General features: G+C 31.8%; 1 protein-coding gene across 1 annotated transcript; it reads right to left on the bottom strand.

The window, feature by feature from the left end:
- Window positions 1-9,360: 9,360 nt before the first annotated feature.
- Window positions 9,361-11,059, bottom strand: LOC110020229 (dehydrodolichyl diphosphate synthase 6-like). The gene is given in 2 exon segments (XM_020718257.1): window positions 9,361-10,489; window positions 10,917-11,059. A coding segment is annotated over 1 exon segment (846 nt). The 5' UTR covers window positions 10,458-10,489; window positions 10,917-11,059; the 3' UTR covers window positions 9,361-9,611.
- Window positions 11,060-16,857: the final 5,798 nt, after the last annotated feature.

Raw genomic sequence — 16,857 nt, forward strand, 5'->3', positions numbered from 1 at the left:
TCCTTATATGTTTGCTTTATTTACTTCCTTCAATAAAACTGCAAGTTTGATTTCCTTGACTTGGCAACCAAAAAATGATAGGAACCATATTATGGCACGAAATTGGTGCATAACAGTTTAATGTTGAAACACTTTAATGAATACTATAAATGTAGTACAGAAATTAAGAAAATAAACATTATTAAATCTTAAAGCACGAAAATAGATTTCAATTTACAAATGATTAAATATTATTTTTTTATTCATATTAAAAAAAATCTAGAAGTTAATATAAAATCACATATTTGATCTTACTACCGCCTCTCTTTTTTTAAGGAATATGAGTCGTGGTTAGGTTCAGTCATACATTTTGCAATGTATTCAAACGCAAAATTTCTCTGCAAGGCTTAAATAATTACGTTCTTGTTAAAAATATTCTAAATCTATGCTTTTAGGCTGACTTAGATGACTCTCCTATTACTATTTCAAACGCATTAGTGAATAAATTTGAGATTGAGCCAAATGGTCATAAGGATCATCCAGTAAATGAAAATTGAGAGATTTATCAAGCAATGGAATTAAATTCTGGTATTGTTACAGCTGATGATATGAGTGCTGATGTCTTTCAATAAGCTCCACCTTCGCTTGATCTTAAACCAACCATTTCTATAACCATGGATTTCCAAAATATGAGGCTGAATGACCACATGAGCTTCAAATTATCTTAAGGTCATAGCATCCAAAACTACAATTTTTTGTTGCTTCTCATATACCCTTTCAACAGCTATGGCTCATAGAGAAATTATTCCAGCAGATTCTGTTTTCAGCTACGGCATCTAAATTTCCATGTTTCCTGCTAGTCTTTTGTCTATTGAGACTTGTACAACCAGTGGAGACTTCACTATACATTGTGGTATTCTCTTAAGGTCATAGCATCCAAAACTACAATTTTTTGTTGCTTCTCATATACCCTTTCAACAGCTATGGCTCATAGAGAATTTTGGAGGCTTGGTGGTGCATACGAGAAGAAGATTTCCTCTGAGTGAGGCAATCTGGTAATCTATATATTGTGAGATTCATGGGTTTCTTATTCTTCATTGTTAGTAGATCGGCTTGATATTGCTCGCATTTGTTCATGAGCTGCTCGAATTCACAGTCACGCACAACTTGAGCTCTCAAACAGTTGAATTTCACGTCCATATTTAAACAGCAACGAAACAAGTTTTAAAATAGTTGAATTTAATGTTAATATCAAATAGTAATGAAACAAGCAAAACATCTGACTACCGATGTGGGACTAAAACATATGAGGGAGGTTTTTTGCAAATTTTCTATGGGTATTTACTATTTACATACATACCACCCAATTCGTCTAACCCCTAAATTAGAGAACTAGCGTTTGGCGGGGCGGGGGGAAATTCATTGCCACTTTTGGTTTAGCTTTTTTTTGCTTTTTTAGCCATTTTTATACATACATATTTCTTTTCAATTAAATGCAATAAGCACCATTTCAAAAAACAAATTTCCTCTCTATATACAAATCTAACGCCTTAGACTATATTTCTTATAATTATACCACTCAAGTAATTTTTAAAAATAATTAAATTTAGCATTTACACATAATTTTTTTTTATAAAAAGGATATATAGAAAATTATTGTTTGATTATTTTAAGCCAAAACGAGCCGGGCACGAATGAACAAACCTTTTTTGTGTTTGACCCGTTTATAAATCAAGCTTAAAAAAATTATTAGTGTTCGTCTCTCTTGCTTAACAAACGAATCAAACACGAGCTATTTAATGAGCCGAACAAGAGCTACTTACGAATGACCAGCTTTTTTGGAGTCCCAAAAATAAAGACCGCGGATTATTTCTGGGTTATTTCGGGATTATTGAAAATAACTCAAAAATAACCTGAAAATAACTCAGGAATACCCTGCGCCGCACGTAGAGCTACGTCAGGAGTCCGCACAGAAAAATTTTTGCATCTCAAGACACCCTGTCCCACCTTGCCGCCCCACTCCAAACAACTCCCTCCCTTCCACCAGTTTTAAGTTTCTCCCTATCTTGACCTAGAGCTAGCCCTTCCCTGAATTCTCGTCCCTCCTTCACCATGAATCGCTGTCACTCACAACCAGCCTTCCTCCAACTAATCCTTCCCCTTCCTTCCTGTAATTGCCACTAACCCTTCCTACAACTCGTCCAGCTGCCCCATCCAACCACCAAGCTCTCTTTTGCTGCCCTAACCATACCCATTCCTTCCTTCCTGCTACCAAGCCACCACCTTCCCCCTAGCCCTAGTTCGGGTCTGTATTGTGTCCCTTGTTATTTCCTATTGTCGTATGTGTTTGTTGTAACCCTATCTAATTTCGGCAATAAACTTTGCAATTTGTTATTTAGGTTAACTAGGGTATCACGCAGCCATAAAATTGAAATTTTATAGTTTTATATGGTAAGAAATATAATTGGGAGTAGGATCCACAAAGTGGCAATGGTTTAAATTCTAATGATTCACTTAGTTTAAAATTTACCATTCTTTGTACCAATCTTAGATGCCAAAGGAATGTTTGGTCGTTGAAGAACCATTTTATTTCCTGGATGAATGGTTATCTAGAATTAACTCCTTGCTAAGCACACAACTTTCATGATTAAAAAGATATAATTGATCTTTCAATAGTAATTTCATAGCAAATAAAAGCTTTATTATTTTGAATTGTTACCAAAGAATCAAAAATAACATTCTATCCATGTTCAAAAAAGCAATCAACTAAAATCAAATTTATTCTAAAACTGGAAACAAAAGAAAATTTTCTAATACTAAATTCCTTTCGCCATTAAAAGATAAAATAACAATCCTAGAAGGAATTTGATCCAATATGATGTTGAAGGAATTTAATTTCATGATTTGACCTAATCAAAAACTTCCTACTGAAAGGTTGTTCCATATACTATAGTATCTAAGGGAGAGATTTGGGTCAAATTATTCAGTAAGTTCTTCAAACCACTTTTTTCCCATGAAAAAATAACTTGTGATACATGATGACATCAACTATGATGAATACTATCTTAAAAAAAAAAAAGTAAAAGAGTAAAAAATATGATCAACGTCAATGTATTTCCGCTATCATTTAACCAAGTAAAATTCTACCTTTTAGTATCAAGCATCACTCATTTTCATCTTCCCCTCCAACCAAATCAAGTTTCTACAATAAATATCTTATCTTTCTCATCTAAAAGCCAAAACCTCTACAACCTCTTCTTCCCCTTCATGGCACAAGGCCACATGCTCCTCCTGGTCGACGAAGCCAGTCTTCATCGATGTGGTGCCACCATGGCCATCCTCACCACACCGTAGAATTACTCCTCATATGCAAAACAATTGTTCGCATTTGCTCCTCCAAATCCTATATTTCTCCTTAACGTTCAAGAATGCCCAATTAATTCCAAATTTTTTTAAGCCCATTAAGATGCTTTGCAACCATTCAATGATGTTGTTAAAAACATCCACCTAGATTACGTGGTCACTAACATTTTTTCCCATTAATTATGACATTACTATCAAAAATAAAATTTGCAAATCTATTGCTAGAAGCAAGTGCCTTATTCACCCTCCCTTACTTTCCCCATAATATTGAATCTCGTCTCCAATACATGACAAGCATTCGTAGCAAACAGCTTCAAAGAGATAAAGCCAAATTATGTTTAGCAAATTAGGAAAGAGGAGAATATGTGTGTGTGCGTGTGTGCTCATAAGTTAATCAACTCAATTGCACTTTACAACCAAATGGGAGCAGGGAAAAGAAAATTGAAGAAAAATGCTTTACAATGGCTTGATTGAAGAAAGCCGAGATCAGTTTTGAATTTATGTTTTAGGACTCAGGGCTTCGAGGTTTAGAGTTTAGGGTTCAGGTTTAAGTTCACCTTATATATTTAAGTTTATGTACTAGAAACATTACGCTACTTTAAGTTTTAGGGTAGGTGTAAATTTATGAACCCTAGTTTTAAAGCATAGAGTGACAATCTCATAGGAATATAATATTTTTTGTGTGTGTTAGCTTAAACCGCAAACCATAAATCTTTACATTACCACTATGGCTTATCAAATTAACTTTGATTTGGGTTCGGGTTTAAACTCTATATTATTACAAGAAACCAAAAACAACTATAGGCCCAATCATTGCAGAATATCATGCTATAATCTTAGCATGTGGATAGGGATGTGACCGATCCGATTTCGAGCCGATCCAGAGCCAGCTCAAAATCGGAATGAAAATTTTTTAACCGGATCGAAATTGGCTTGTGAATCAATTAAAGTGAGTTTAGATCCGATCCAACTCGAAATCGAGCAATTTTCAAGCCGGCTCGAATGTAATTTTTGGCTCATGAGTTGGATCGAGCCGGCTGGAAATGCTACTCGAGCCGGCTCGAAATGCTACTCGAGCCGGCTCGCAAAGCTATTCGAGAGCTGTTCGAGCCGGCTCGAAATACTGTTTGAGCCAGCTCAAAAAACATAATGATCCAACTAAAATTTCCTTTGAGTAAAAAATATTGATTAATATGAAAAAACAACAAATAGTAAAATAGACAAGATAAAGAATAACTAAGTAAAAAATGAGGCATGCTAGTTGTCAAACAGACACATGGTTTTGGAATATTAACAAGATAAAGAATTTTTATTTTCTTCTTTTCATGTCATTAATCATTATTCTTTACTCCTGCAGAGCAAAATAGAAAATAAATAGTAAAAGTACTGAACACAGCAATTAAAAAAACAAAGAAAAAAACCCTCTAAGACAAGGCAAAGAACAAAGCCTCTAACTTAAAATATAAAATCACCATCACTTTCACAAGTACAACATCTAAAACGCAATCTCATCAAACTTTAATAGAAGGAAAAAAAATGATACAACAACAACAACAAAGCCTTAATCCCACTATGTAGGGTCGGCTACATGAATCCTTTTTCTCCATTGCGTCCTATTTAGTGTCATATTTTTATTTAGTTCTAGTAAATTAAGATCATTTTTAATATAATAAGCCCAAGTCTTCCTAGGTCTACCTCTGCCTTTCTTAACACAAGTCGAATCTAAAACATCTACTCTCCTAATCAGATTATCAGATGGTCGACGTTTAATGTGACCAAACCATCTAAGACGACTTTCTCTAATTTTGACCATCACAGGAGATACACCAACCCTATCACGGATATATTCATTTCGCATTTTGTCTCTAAGTGTAAAGCCACTCATCCACCTAATCATTCTCATCTCGGCAACACTTAACTTATTATTACGCTTCTCTTTTAAAGAACAACATTCAACGCCATAGAGCATTGCAGGTCTCACCACCATCTTATAAAACTTTCCTTTCAGCCTAAGCGGTACTTTTCTATCACACAAAAGCCCCGAAGCATTCCTCCACTTCAACCAACCAACTTGAATTCTACTATTGACATCCCCATCTATATCACCATCGCTTTGAACAACGGACCCAAGATATCTAAGTCGTTCACACCTTTTAATAATTTGATTACCAAAATTCACACTTCTGTCACTAGAGCAATTACTACTAAAATTACATTCCATGTATTCAGTTTTAGTTCTACTTAAATGAAGGCCTTTAGACTCCAATATAGACCTCCATAATTCAAGTTTTTTCCAGGGCTTTTTCTCTCGTTTTATCCACGAGATTTAAAAAATCAGCACATTATCAAAATTATATATAAATCATCTATAGACTGCGGATAGTTTTTTATAAGCTACACACTCTTAAATTGAGTATCCATACAACTTTATTTATCAGTAAAACCAAAGGAGTAAAGAGATAACTCATGAGTACTAGACACCACCACACCGAAAATTTCAAGTAAATGTGGACTCAATTGGTTGAAACAATTTTATCTTTGCATGTTATCTTTCACCTGCTTAAGGTTTTTCTTCCATTGAAACCTTATCGTAAGCTTTTTCTAAATCAATAAAAATCAAATGTAGATTCTCCTTATTATCTCTGAACTTCTCCATCAAACCTCTCAATAAATGTATAGCTTCCATAGTAGACCTGCCCGACATAAATCCAAATTGATTTTGAGAAATCTTTGTGATGCGTCTTAACCTATATTCAATTACCCTCTCCCATAACATTAAAGTACGACACATCAACTTAATTCCTCTATAATTTGCACACTCTTGTGCATCCCCTTTATTCTTAAAAATGGGGACCAAAATACTCTTCCTCCACTCCTCAGGCATTTTTCTTAGTTTGTAAAAAATATTAAAGAGTTTAGTAAGCCAAGAAACTCTCAAATCTCCAAAATATTTCCACACTTCAATTGGGATATCATCAGGTCCTACAGACTTTTTACCCTTTGTTTTCTTTAAAACCTCCTCAAATTTTTTTTACTAATGCGACAGTAAAAATGAAACGTTTTATTTCATGATATTAAGATCACTAAGGTCGATCGTATTTTCAGAAACTTCTTTAAAAAGTTTATCAAAGTAACTCACCCACCTATGTTGAATATCTTTTTTTAAGAAAAGTACTTTTTGATTTTCATCTTTAATACACTTTACTTGAGTTAAATCTTTACTTTTCTTTTCTCTTTGTTTGGCTAATTTATACAAATATTTTTCACCATCCTTAGTATCTAATATATTATAAAGATCATTAAAAACAGAATTTTTAGCGTCACAGATTATTCTTTTATACTCCCTGCGGGTCATTTGATATTTTTCCCAGTCTCTAAGCTTTTACATTTAAATCAATTTTTATAACATAACTTCTTATATTTTATCTTTTTTGCACATTATTATTCCACCACCAACTATTTTTATTTATAAAAACTTTTCTTTTGATTCGTCAAAAACATCTTTTGTTACTTGTTTAATAGTGTTTGTTACTTTATTCCACATAACATTTGCTTCTTCATGAATATCTCAAATTTTGAAATCTTGAATTTTACTCATAAAAATAATTTTATTTATGTCTTCTAAGTTTCTCCATCTAATTCTACGATGATGAGTCCTAATATTCTTTGTTTTGCAACTCTTAATCTTAAAATCTAGATCTAATAAACGATATTGGGTACTTAAATTCTCACTTGGAATGATCTTAGAATTTTTACAATCGCGACGATCTCTTCTTCTCATAAAAAATAATCAATTTGTGTTTATTAGATCCACTCTTATAAGTAATAAGAAGCTCATCTCTTTTCTTAAATAAAGTATTAGTAATAGCAAAATCATACGCTAAAGCAAAATCTAAAATAGTTTTACCTTCTTCATTAATTACTGCAAAACCGTAACCACCATGGGTATTACTGAAGTCATCTACAACTCTACCGACATGTCCATTTAAATCTCCTCCAATAAAAATTCTTTCTTCAAGAGGTATCATCTATATTAAGTCTTCTAAGTCATTCCAAAATTTATCTTTAGACCATGTATCTGAACCTACTTGAGGAGCATAAGCACTTATAATATTATAAATCTTAGTATCAATGATAATCTTAAGGGCTTTAATTCTATCTCCAATTCTATTAATTTTTACAATATTATCTTTCAAACTATTATCTATAATTACACCTACACCATTTCTAGTGTGACTCTTATCAGAATACCAAAGTTTAAAACCTAAATTATTAATCTCCTTGGTCTTTTCTCCAACCCACTTAGTTTCTTGAATACATAAGATATTAATTTTCCTATAAATCATAATATCAACTAATTTCATTAATTTACCATTGAGAGTACATATATTCCAAGATCTTATCCTAATATTAGTTTCATTAGTTTCATGGTCTAACTTCTTTAGCCGCATTCGCCCATAATGTGGGAACCCTTGCTTATTTAACACTACACCCAGGCGCCGATGTAGCGGCCCTTGCAAACTTTTCACTGTATTCAGGGTACACAACGCGTCATTTCCAGGGAACGCCCTAGCACTTACACAATGATCAAAAAGATTCATGTCATGATTTTTTTCGATAAGTTTTACGCTGGTTATCGACTACATCGACTACCTAACGCAACCCCACTTTTCAAATCCGGACTTGGGATCGGCAATGGCAGTGTTTAGAGCAGAAAAAGCAAGAAGCCTGAAAAAAAAATCTCATTCATCACAGAAAAACCTTAATAAATCTAATTGCGGTTAACAGAGTAAAAAATCCCTCAAATTTAAAGCAACAACAAAAAATGAATGATAAGAAATGAAAAAAGCTTTACCTTCCTGATTGATCTCCCCTATCGATCGAATTAGTAATAGACTTGACTAAGCTTACAATCTCCCAAAATTATGAGAGCGAAAGAGAGAGGTGGGGATGGCTTTCATGGCAATCACTGATCTTGGAGCTAATTTCTCAGCCCTAGGCCAGAGAAGAGATCGTAGAGGATGCAAACTCGGGAGGGAGTGCGGCATATGAGAATGATTAAGTTAGGGCTTAGAATGAAAGGCGAAAATAAATCGAACCAAATATTTGGCTCGTATCTCACCTCATTTTCTTTGATTTGATCTCGATTAGAATCAATTTTCGAGCGATTATTGATCTTCGGGCTAATTTCTCAATCCTACATGTGGATTCCTCTGCGGTGTTAAATCTAAACCCTGAATATTCATGATTTTAAACACATTTGTTTAATATAAAGGCTTAGGGTTTAAAGGTGGATGTCGAATTGGATAGACCTCAAAGCATAAGACTGATATATCATATAGGCATGAGTATCACAAGTTAAGAAACCTTAATACTTGTAATAAGTTCTTTTCGAAAAATAATTCATAGCATTTATATAGATATGTGTGCGGAAAAAATCTCGGGAATCCTTCTCACTTGAGAATTGTACAAGAATTTAGAGTGCTTCCAATAAGTCCATCATTCAAGTTACTTCGTGAGAGCAAAAAAAAATAATAATTGTCTAAAACTTAATTTCTAATTAAGAGCATGAACTTCTATGACAATAAGCATTGCAATCAAATGGGCTCTTTTATTTTGAGAATAAAAAACTACAATCAACCTGTTAAGCAATTGAGCAAATGGAAAACACAAAAAAATTGAATAAAACCATTTATAGGTATTAAGATTCTCTTCAATTGAAGAAAAAACAGAACTTTGACTTAGAAATAACAAAGAGACGATTCTTAGAATGAAAATTTCTCATAATTATTCATTAAAATGGAAAGGCTATCTCATCCATAAGTTGGCAATCATAAGATCAAATAAAACACATCCATTTTTTATCTCTCTTCTAGATTACAATACATATACAAAGTAAGAAAATATCAAATAACAAGGGGAAAAATTCATAATTTAAATCATGATAATATGAATTGGCCAACACTTGGGAAGCTAAAAATGGTTACAATCATAACATGATAACAATTGAGAGATAAATATGTGCAGCATAGAAAATCCACTCATTCTCCAATATCATCAATGAACACAATTACTATATAAAAGTAAAAATATTATTTCTATCTAATTTAATGTGTCTCCCATTTAAATGATACATCCATATAATTATTGTACAACTCCATGGGGTACAGACCATGATAACTTGAAGCCAAATTCAACTAGACCATTATTGCAATGTAAAAATTCCAAAACATGCCATAGTTTTCTCTTCATACCTGAATGATCTTCTTTTATTCTATCTTTTTACTTCTTATATTTCTCTCCTTTAAATAAGGGTACCCCCTCTGATACTTCAAAACAGCCCAAACTAAGTGGCTAAAAGAAAAATCAGGCCAGAGTGGTGTTGGGTTTTGCAAGTGACTGAAACTAGATTGCAATAGAAGGAAGTTGCTGAGGCGAGTCTCGCCTGAAGTTCTGATGATCATATCTGGATCGGGACAGTCAAAACTGTATAAATGCCGCTTAAAATCAACTAATCAAATAATACTTTTCATATCAAATTCTTTGAAAAAATCATTTTTACGACCATAAACATGAGTTTGTGTCACCATATTTCTCTTTTCATAACAAGACTCTTGAATCGCATGAGCAATTTCATTTGTAGAGGTATAAGCCACACATACAGAGAGAACGGGTCCTGTATTATGAAATGTATTCTTCATTGCTTTTTCAGCTGAGAACCTCACTGAATCATTCAAAAGGTCAAGGTTTCCCCAAAAGTTCATCCTAACCTCATATTCATTCACAATGCTCTGTTCTTTTAGCAATTCATCAATCTTTTCATTCATCAGATCCATTGTTGATTGAACCTCTTCTGGTTTTCTTTTGAAATTGTCAATGCTGAAGGCATAAATGGTGACATACTTAACTCCCATTTCATAGCAATATCTCAAAATAGATATAAGGGTAGAAAATCCTGCTCTGTGAGCACTGCCTCGTTCAATGTTCCGATTTTTTGCATATCTACGATTTCCATCCATGATAAAAGCAATATGATTTGGCATCGGACCAAATGACAAAACAGAAAAGATACATTGACGAACCATGCAGAATAAATTTCCAAAGATAGTGGACATATTTGTGAAACAAACTTATGCACTTGAAGATCCTAACATCACATATAAATAAGGTAAAGTTAGTAGCAACCAAATAGAAACAAAAAAGTAGCAAACTAGCCATAAGAGATTTCATTCATGGATAGCTAAACAAGCAACACGACACCAAAAAAGAGTAATAGGATTCGAAGTTCAGACACTAAGTGAAGGTGACTATTTTGGGGCTGCTTGGTAGCTAGATTTAAGCGGTATTTAAAGTAAATTATGTCGAAAAGGGGATTTAAGTTGGCTTTAGGTAGGATTTAAATCCTACCAAACCAAACGGTCAAAAACTGCATAAATGCTTAAATAAATCCAACGCAACTCTAAATCCCGTTGTACCTCCGTTTTGATCTAAGCTCTAAACCTTCAGAATTATATGGTTCAGTGGATTTAAAGGATTTACGCGTGCAGAAAGAACAAGATCCGGTCGCAACTTACTCTCTTCTTCTTTTTCGTGTCACGGCAAGAGCGGGATGGAAAGAAAGATGAGGATTTCGGACACACCGCCGCAATCCCGTCGATTTCTTCGCCGGCGAGCTCCGGTCGCGACTTCCGGGCTTCTCTTCTAGTCGAGGGTTTTAGCTGCACCGACGGGAAAGAGACGTACCATCCGATTTTTTGTATTTACTTATATTACTCTTAAAATTGTATATTTATAAATACAATAATTTAGCATTAAACAATGTAAATGAAAAAGAGTTATATGCGTATTATTATTTTGCATAAGTATTAGTTTTGCAAGTAGTAATGTTTTGAGAGTTATATATAATTGCCCTTAAATTTTAATATTAATTATTACTCCCTTTATTAAAATTTATATTTACGTAATTAAATTATTTTATATTTCTAATATTTACTTATATACACTACTATGTTCTAATTATATTAAAGTGTGTTTGATAAAAAAAAAGTTAATATTGATCACACAATTCTTGTGCTTTTATAAATCCAATACCTAAATTTTCTTATTTATACAAATACTTGAGATCCTCGATATTTTTAAATAAATGATGAGGGTCGCGCCTAATTTTTTTGGGAAGAGAACAGAGAGCGCAACAAAGAATTATAACAAGATAAATCATACTATAACTCACATGAAAAAATTAAACTAACACTCATCTAAATGCTACAAACAAACAAACAACCATTACACTACTCAAGACTAAACACAAAGCAAAATACAGACAAACACGTCCAACATCAGCAACTCCAAATCCAAATAGATTAGCACTTTCAACATCAACGATCGGAGACAACCAACACACAAACACAAAGACATCCAACTTCAAATCCAGAGAGATTAGCAATTTCAACATCAACAATCATCGGCAACAACAACAGCAACATCAACATTCAAGGAGAATCTTTAATCCTGCTAAAAATAAACAAGAGAAAAATACAAAAACAGAGACACGAACTAACAAAATCAGGAATAAAAAAAAACAATAAATTAACAATAAATTTAAAAAAAAACTTTAAAAAAAACTGGGGAATAGGTCATAAGAAACCACCAGAGAGATTATAGGAATAGCTAACCTGAGCTCAGAGCTTACCTGTAAAAAATAATTCAGAATCTTATTGAATTTTAATTAGGCTAGTATTTGTCTATGTTCAAGCCAATGTCGGCAATTAGTAAAAATCAAGTATGAAATTCAAGCATATCAAAAGTTAAACAAAAGATGGAATCTATAGCCAAAGCTCCAAACAACAAATTAGCAAGTGATTGAAATACCCAATCACATGCAACATTTACCAACTGGGAAAAAACATGAACAACTAACTACAATACCAACAACATCAATAAAAACCCAATAAGAAACACTAATCCTACATAAAATAAACAAGAGTTTGAAGCACATAATTCAGAGACAAAAACAAATAAAGCTCTGGAATTAGAGAAAATACTAAATCAAATCATCAAAGAAATAAAAGGGACATATAACCTGAACTCAGAACTTACCTGCAAGAATATATTAAAATTCCATCAAAGATTTAGAATACATAAAAATATACTCAGAATCTGGTTGAATTTAATAACGGTTGAAATCCATCGATGCTCAACCAATCCCAACAATAGAAAAAAATCAAGAATGAATGCAAGCTTATTAAAAAAAAGTAAGGACGATAAAAAAACTAGAGCAAAATCGACAAAAATGATAAATCAATCATTAAATGGTTGATAATAAATCCATTCAATTTAATGAAGACAAACATGAAAAAAGGAAGAAACTTATGCTGCTAAAACAAGTTATAAAAATCTTTAATGCAAAAGGAACATGTTCCCTAAACTTTCATATTCTGCTTTTAATGGTCTCATATATATTAAAATCCAAATTGTCTAAAGAAGAGCTAAAATTATTAAAAATTCTATCATTTCACTTTTTTCAAATATTATAAGTAGCAACATCTTGATAGTACTAGAGGAAAAAATATAATTGAGAAAGAACATGTAGCATATTATCACTTAAAAAATGAAAATTCTCATTAGGAATACATCTTTTTAAAAAAAGAATGGGCAAAGTTGTTAGTTTTTCATTTTTTTATTTGTGTGACCCACTGTCATTTATTTTAATAATAATAATAATATTTAATTAATTAAATTGAAAATGGGCATGTCTCTTCCCAACAAACACTTATATTTTCTCTGATAAATAAGAGAATGATCATCATTCTTCCAAAAAGACAGTGCATTTTTTCTCTCCATAAAAAAGTACTGAAAATAATAAGGATTAAAGAGAGAAATTTATCTCTTCAGATCAAATTCTACAATCATGAATACATGTATGTTTATCTTATTTATGAGTATGTGAAAATCATGAATTCAAAGATCTTGGTCATTATATGTTTTATAATTTTTGGGTCATGAAATTGGATTTTTTTATAAATTTAAAAATCTTAACATGAATTTTGGGTCATGAAATTTGATTTTTTTATAAATTTAAACATCCTAACATGTGGTATTATAGCCTTGATTGTTGAATTTGTGATTTTTTTATTTAATGTTATGTATTTTAATTGCATAAAATTTCTACTATAAACTAGATCTTTGAAATATATAACTAAAGTTAATCGGTGAATTGAGAAATTATTATTTATTTCATGTCTATATTTTATTTAATTTGTTAGTCACCAAAATGTTCAAATTAGTATGTTTAAAAGATATCAAATTAAATAAATTCAATTACTCATAAGTATATGATGTTTAGTATGATTTGTTTTTTTATTATTATGGGTATATTTGAATTCATTTATTATAAAATATTTGTGGATCGCTCAAAGGTTGATAATTTATTTTATAATCTTTGAAAATGATTGTGACATGTTTATATATGTGTTTAAATATGCTTATATTTTCAAAGATAATAAACATGTCTAATTTAAATATAAATAAATGTCAATTATGTTAAACTAACAATTTAAGCATCAATTATGTTTATTATTGTGCATTGTTATATGACCCAAAGGAGATTTTCAATACATTACTAAATTTTTCATTTAATCTAATTGAATATGAATATTTGTTTAAGCTTAATACTTGAAACATTGATGTACGAGCATGTTCTATTTTTTTTGTAGTATTTACTATTATTTCTCTTCATTCGCAAGCTACATCTACTCAGACATTCAATGGACTTAATTTCTCTGAATGACATGAGAAAATTCATTTCACCTTAGTGTTCTGGATCTTGATTTGACACTTTAGCTGATAAACCCCTTGCTCCTACTAATTCTAACAGTATTGAGCAGAAATCTCTTTATAAAGCTTGGGAAAAATTGAACAGATTGAGCTTACCGTTTACGCAAATGACTGTAGCAAACAACATAAAATGTACATTTTTTAACACTAAAAGAGTTTAAGGAATTCATTAAATTTGTTGAGGAATGTTCTAAGTCTGACTATGTTGATAAGTCTCTTGATGGGTCACTATTGAGTACATTAACCAACACAAAAATTGATGATTCTCGTACTATGCACGAGCATATCGTTGAAATGACGAACATAACAGCAAGACTTAAGACCCTGAGAATGGAAGTTAATGAAAATTTCTTTGTGTAGTTTATCATTAACTCCTTGCCTCCTGAATATGGTCAATTTCGCATGAACTATAACACTATAAAAGATAAGTGAAATATGAATGAACTGCAATGTATGCTATTTCAAGAGGAAGCAAGCCTTATGATGTGTCCAAAGAATGATTTGGAATGTAAATAAATTGAAGAAATTTTTTATGCATCTATTGTTGGAAACTTACTGTATGCTAGACTTGTACCAGCAAAACAATAGCTTATTTTCGGGATGTTGGGCAGGTATCAAAGTAATAAAGAAATAGATCATTGAAAAGCTGCAAAGAAAGTTATAAGGTACTTACGAGGAAAAAATGACCACATGCTCACTTACAAAATATTTAATGATCTTGAAATGATAGGATATTCAGATTCAGATTTTGTTGGGTGTGTTGATACCAGAAAATCAACATTTAGCTATTTGTTCCTTTTGGTTGAAGGAGCAATCTTATGGAAAAGTCTGAAGCAAACTATCATTGTTGCAACCACTACGGAAGCTAAATTTGTGGCATGCTTTGAAGCTATAATTCAGGGTTTATGGCTGTAGGGATTTATTTCAAGACTTAGAATTGTCGTCAATATTGTCAAACAGCTGAAAATTTACTGTGATAACTTCGCAGCAATCTTTTTTCTAAAAATAACTAGTATTCCGATGGTATTAAACATATGGAATTGAAGTACCTTGTCGTTAAGAAAGAAGTTCAAAAACATAGGGTGTCAATTGAGCACATTAGTACCAATCTTATGACTGCATACATTTAACAAACATGTCCTGAGAATGGGCATTACAAAAACCATTTACTAATTTTATGTTTAGTGTTCATTATGCTTGACACTTTGAGCTCGTTTTATTATTGTTCTAATGTTTATATATCTTGTTTTTATCGCTACTGTTCATTTTATGTTGTGTGATGTTTAACAAGATTTATCTTTTAATAGACATTATGGGATCATGATGTTGTTTCTCATTACGTTAAGTATGTAATTGATATTGTGATACATGAAAGAGACTGTGTCGATAAATTGATACATAACTATCATAATTCATATTAATTTTGTACTTATTGATGATTTATGATTTGACCAATATAAAGATTAAATTTACATTGCATTTTGTGCAGTATGTTATGCACTATTAAATATTACGTGGGTCTAGTGGGAGAATATTAGTTTTCATTATTTTATTTGTGCGGGCCACCGTCACTTATTTTAATAATAATAATAATATTTAATTAATTAAAGAGAAAAGGTTCATGTCTCTTCTGAACAGACACTTATCATTTCTCTGATAAATAAGAGAAGAGTTTTCTTCCTTCCAAAAAGGCAATGTATTTTTTCTCTCCATCAGAAAGTACAGAAATTAAAAAAGATTAGAAAGAGAAATTTCATCTCTTCATATCACATTCTACAATCATGAATACAAATATGTTTATCTTTTTTATGAGTATGTAAAAATCATGAATTCAAAAATCTTGGTGATTTTGTGTTTTATGAATTTTGGATCATGAAATTAGATTTTTTATAAACTTAAAAATCCTAACACAAATTTTGGGTCATGATATTGAATTTTTTATAAATTTAAAAATCCAAACAAAAGTTACTTTCACAGAAAATATGATAATTTGTTTCATCATGATTCAAATATAAAACACGAGAATTATTAATTATAGTACCTCTAGCAATCAAAATATCCTTTATTTTGAAATCATAATTTAAAATTTTTCAAGTGATAGCAACAAAGCTAATAGAGTAACCCTTAAACCAAGCATAATTCTTCCAACCAACAAGATTTGGTCGCGACATACTCTTTTTTCTTTATCCTGAGTCACAAGCAGGAGCGATATGGAAAGAAAGATGAGGATTTCAAACTCACCTTTGCGAACCAATCTATTTCTTCGCCAACGAGCTCTCGTCGCAACTTCTGGGCTTCTCTTTTAGTTGAGGGTTTCAGCTAGTTCAGGCACGGAAAGAGACGACGGTTTCGCTATTTATATTTGATGCATTTACATACATATCATCTCATTTTTTTGTTTACTTATATAGCTCATGTAGATTATATATATATATTTTGGCAGAGACCCAAATTATCGATTTCCCATCGCATTCTAGCCCCATGATGAGAGTCGTGTCATGTGCCTAAAATTTCAGAGCCCCCGCACCACGGTGGGATTGAACCCTTGACCATACATAATATACATACATATACATGCAGATATCTATATATAGATGTATGTATGTATGTATGTATGTATGTATGTATGTATGTATGTATGTATGTATGTATGTATGTATGTATGTATGTATGTATATATAT

Source organism: Phalaenopsis equestris, unplaced genomic scaffold (genome assembly GCF_001263595.1).
Source record: "Phalaenopsis equestris unplaced genomic scaffold, ASM126359v1 Scaffold000094, whole genome shotgun sequence".
Lineage (NCBI taxonomy): Eukaryota > Viridiplantae > Streptophyta > Magnoliopsida > Asparagales > Orchidaceae > Phalaenopsis > Phalaenopsis equestris.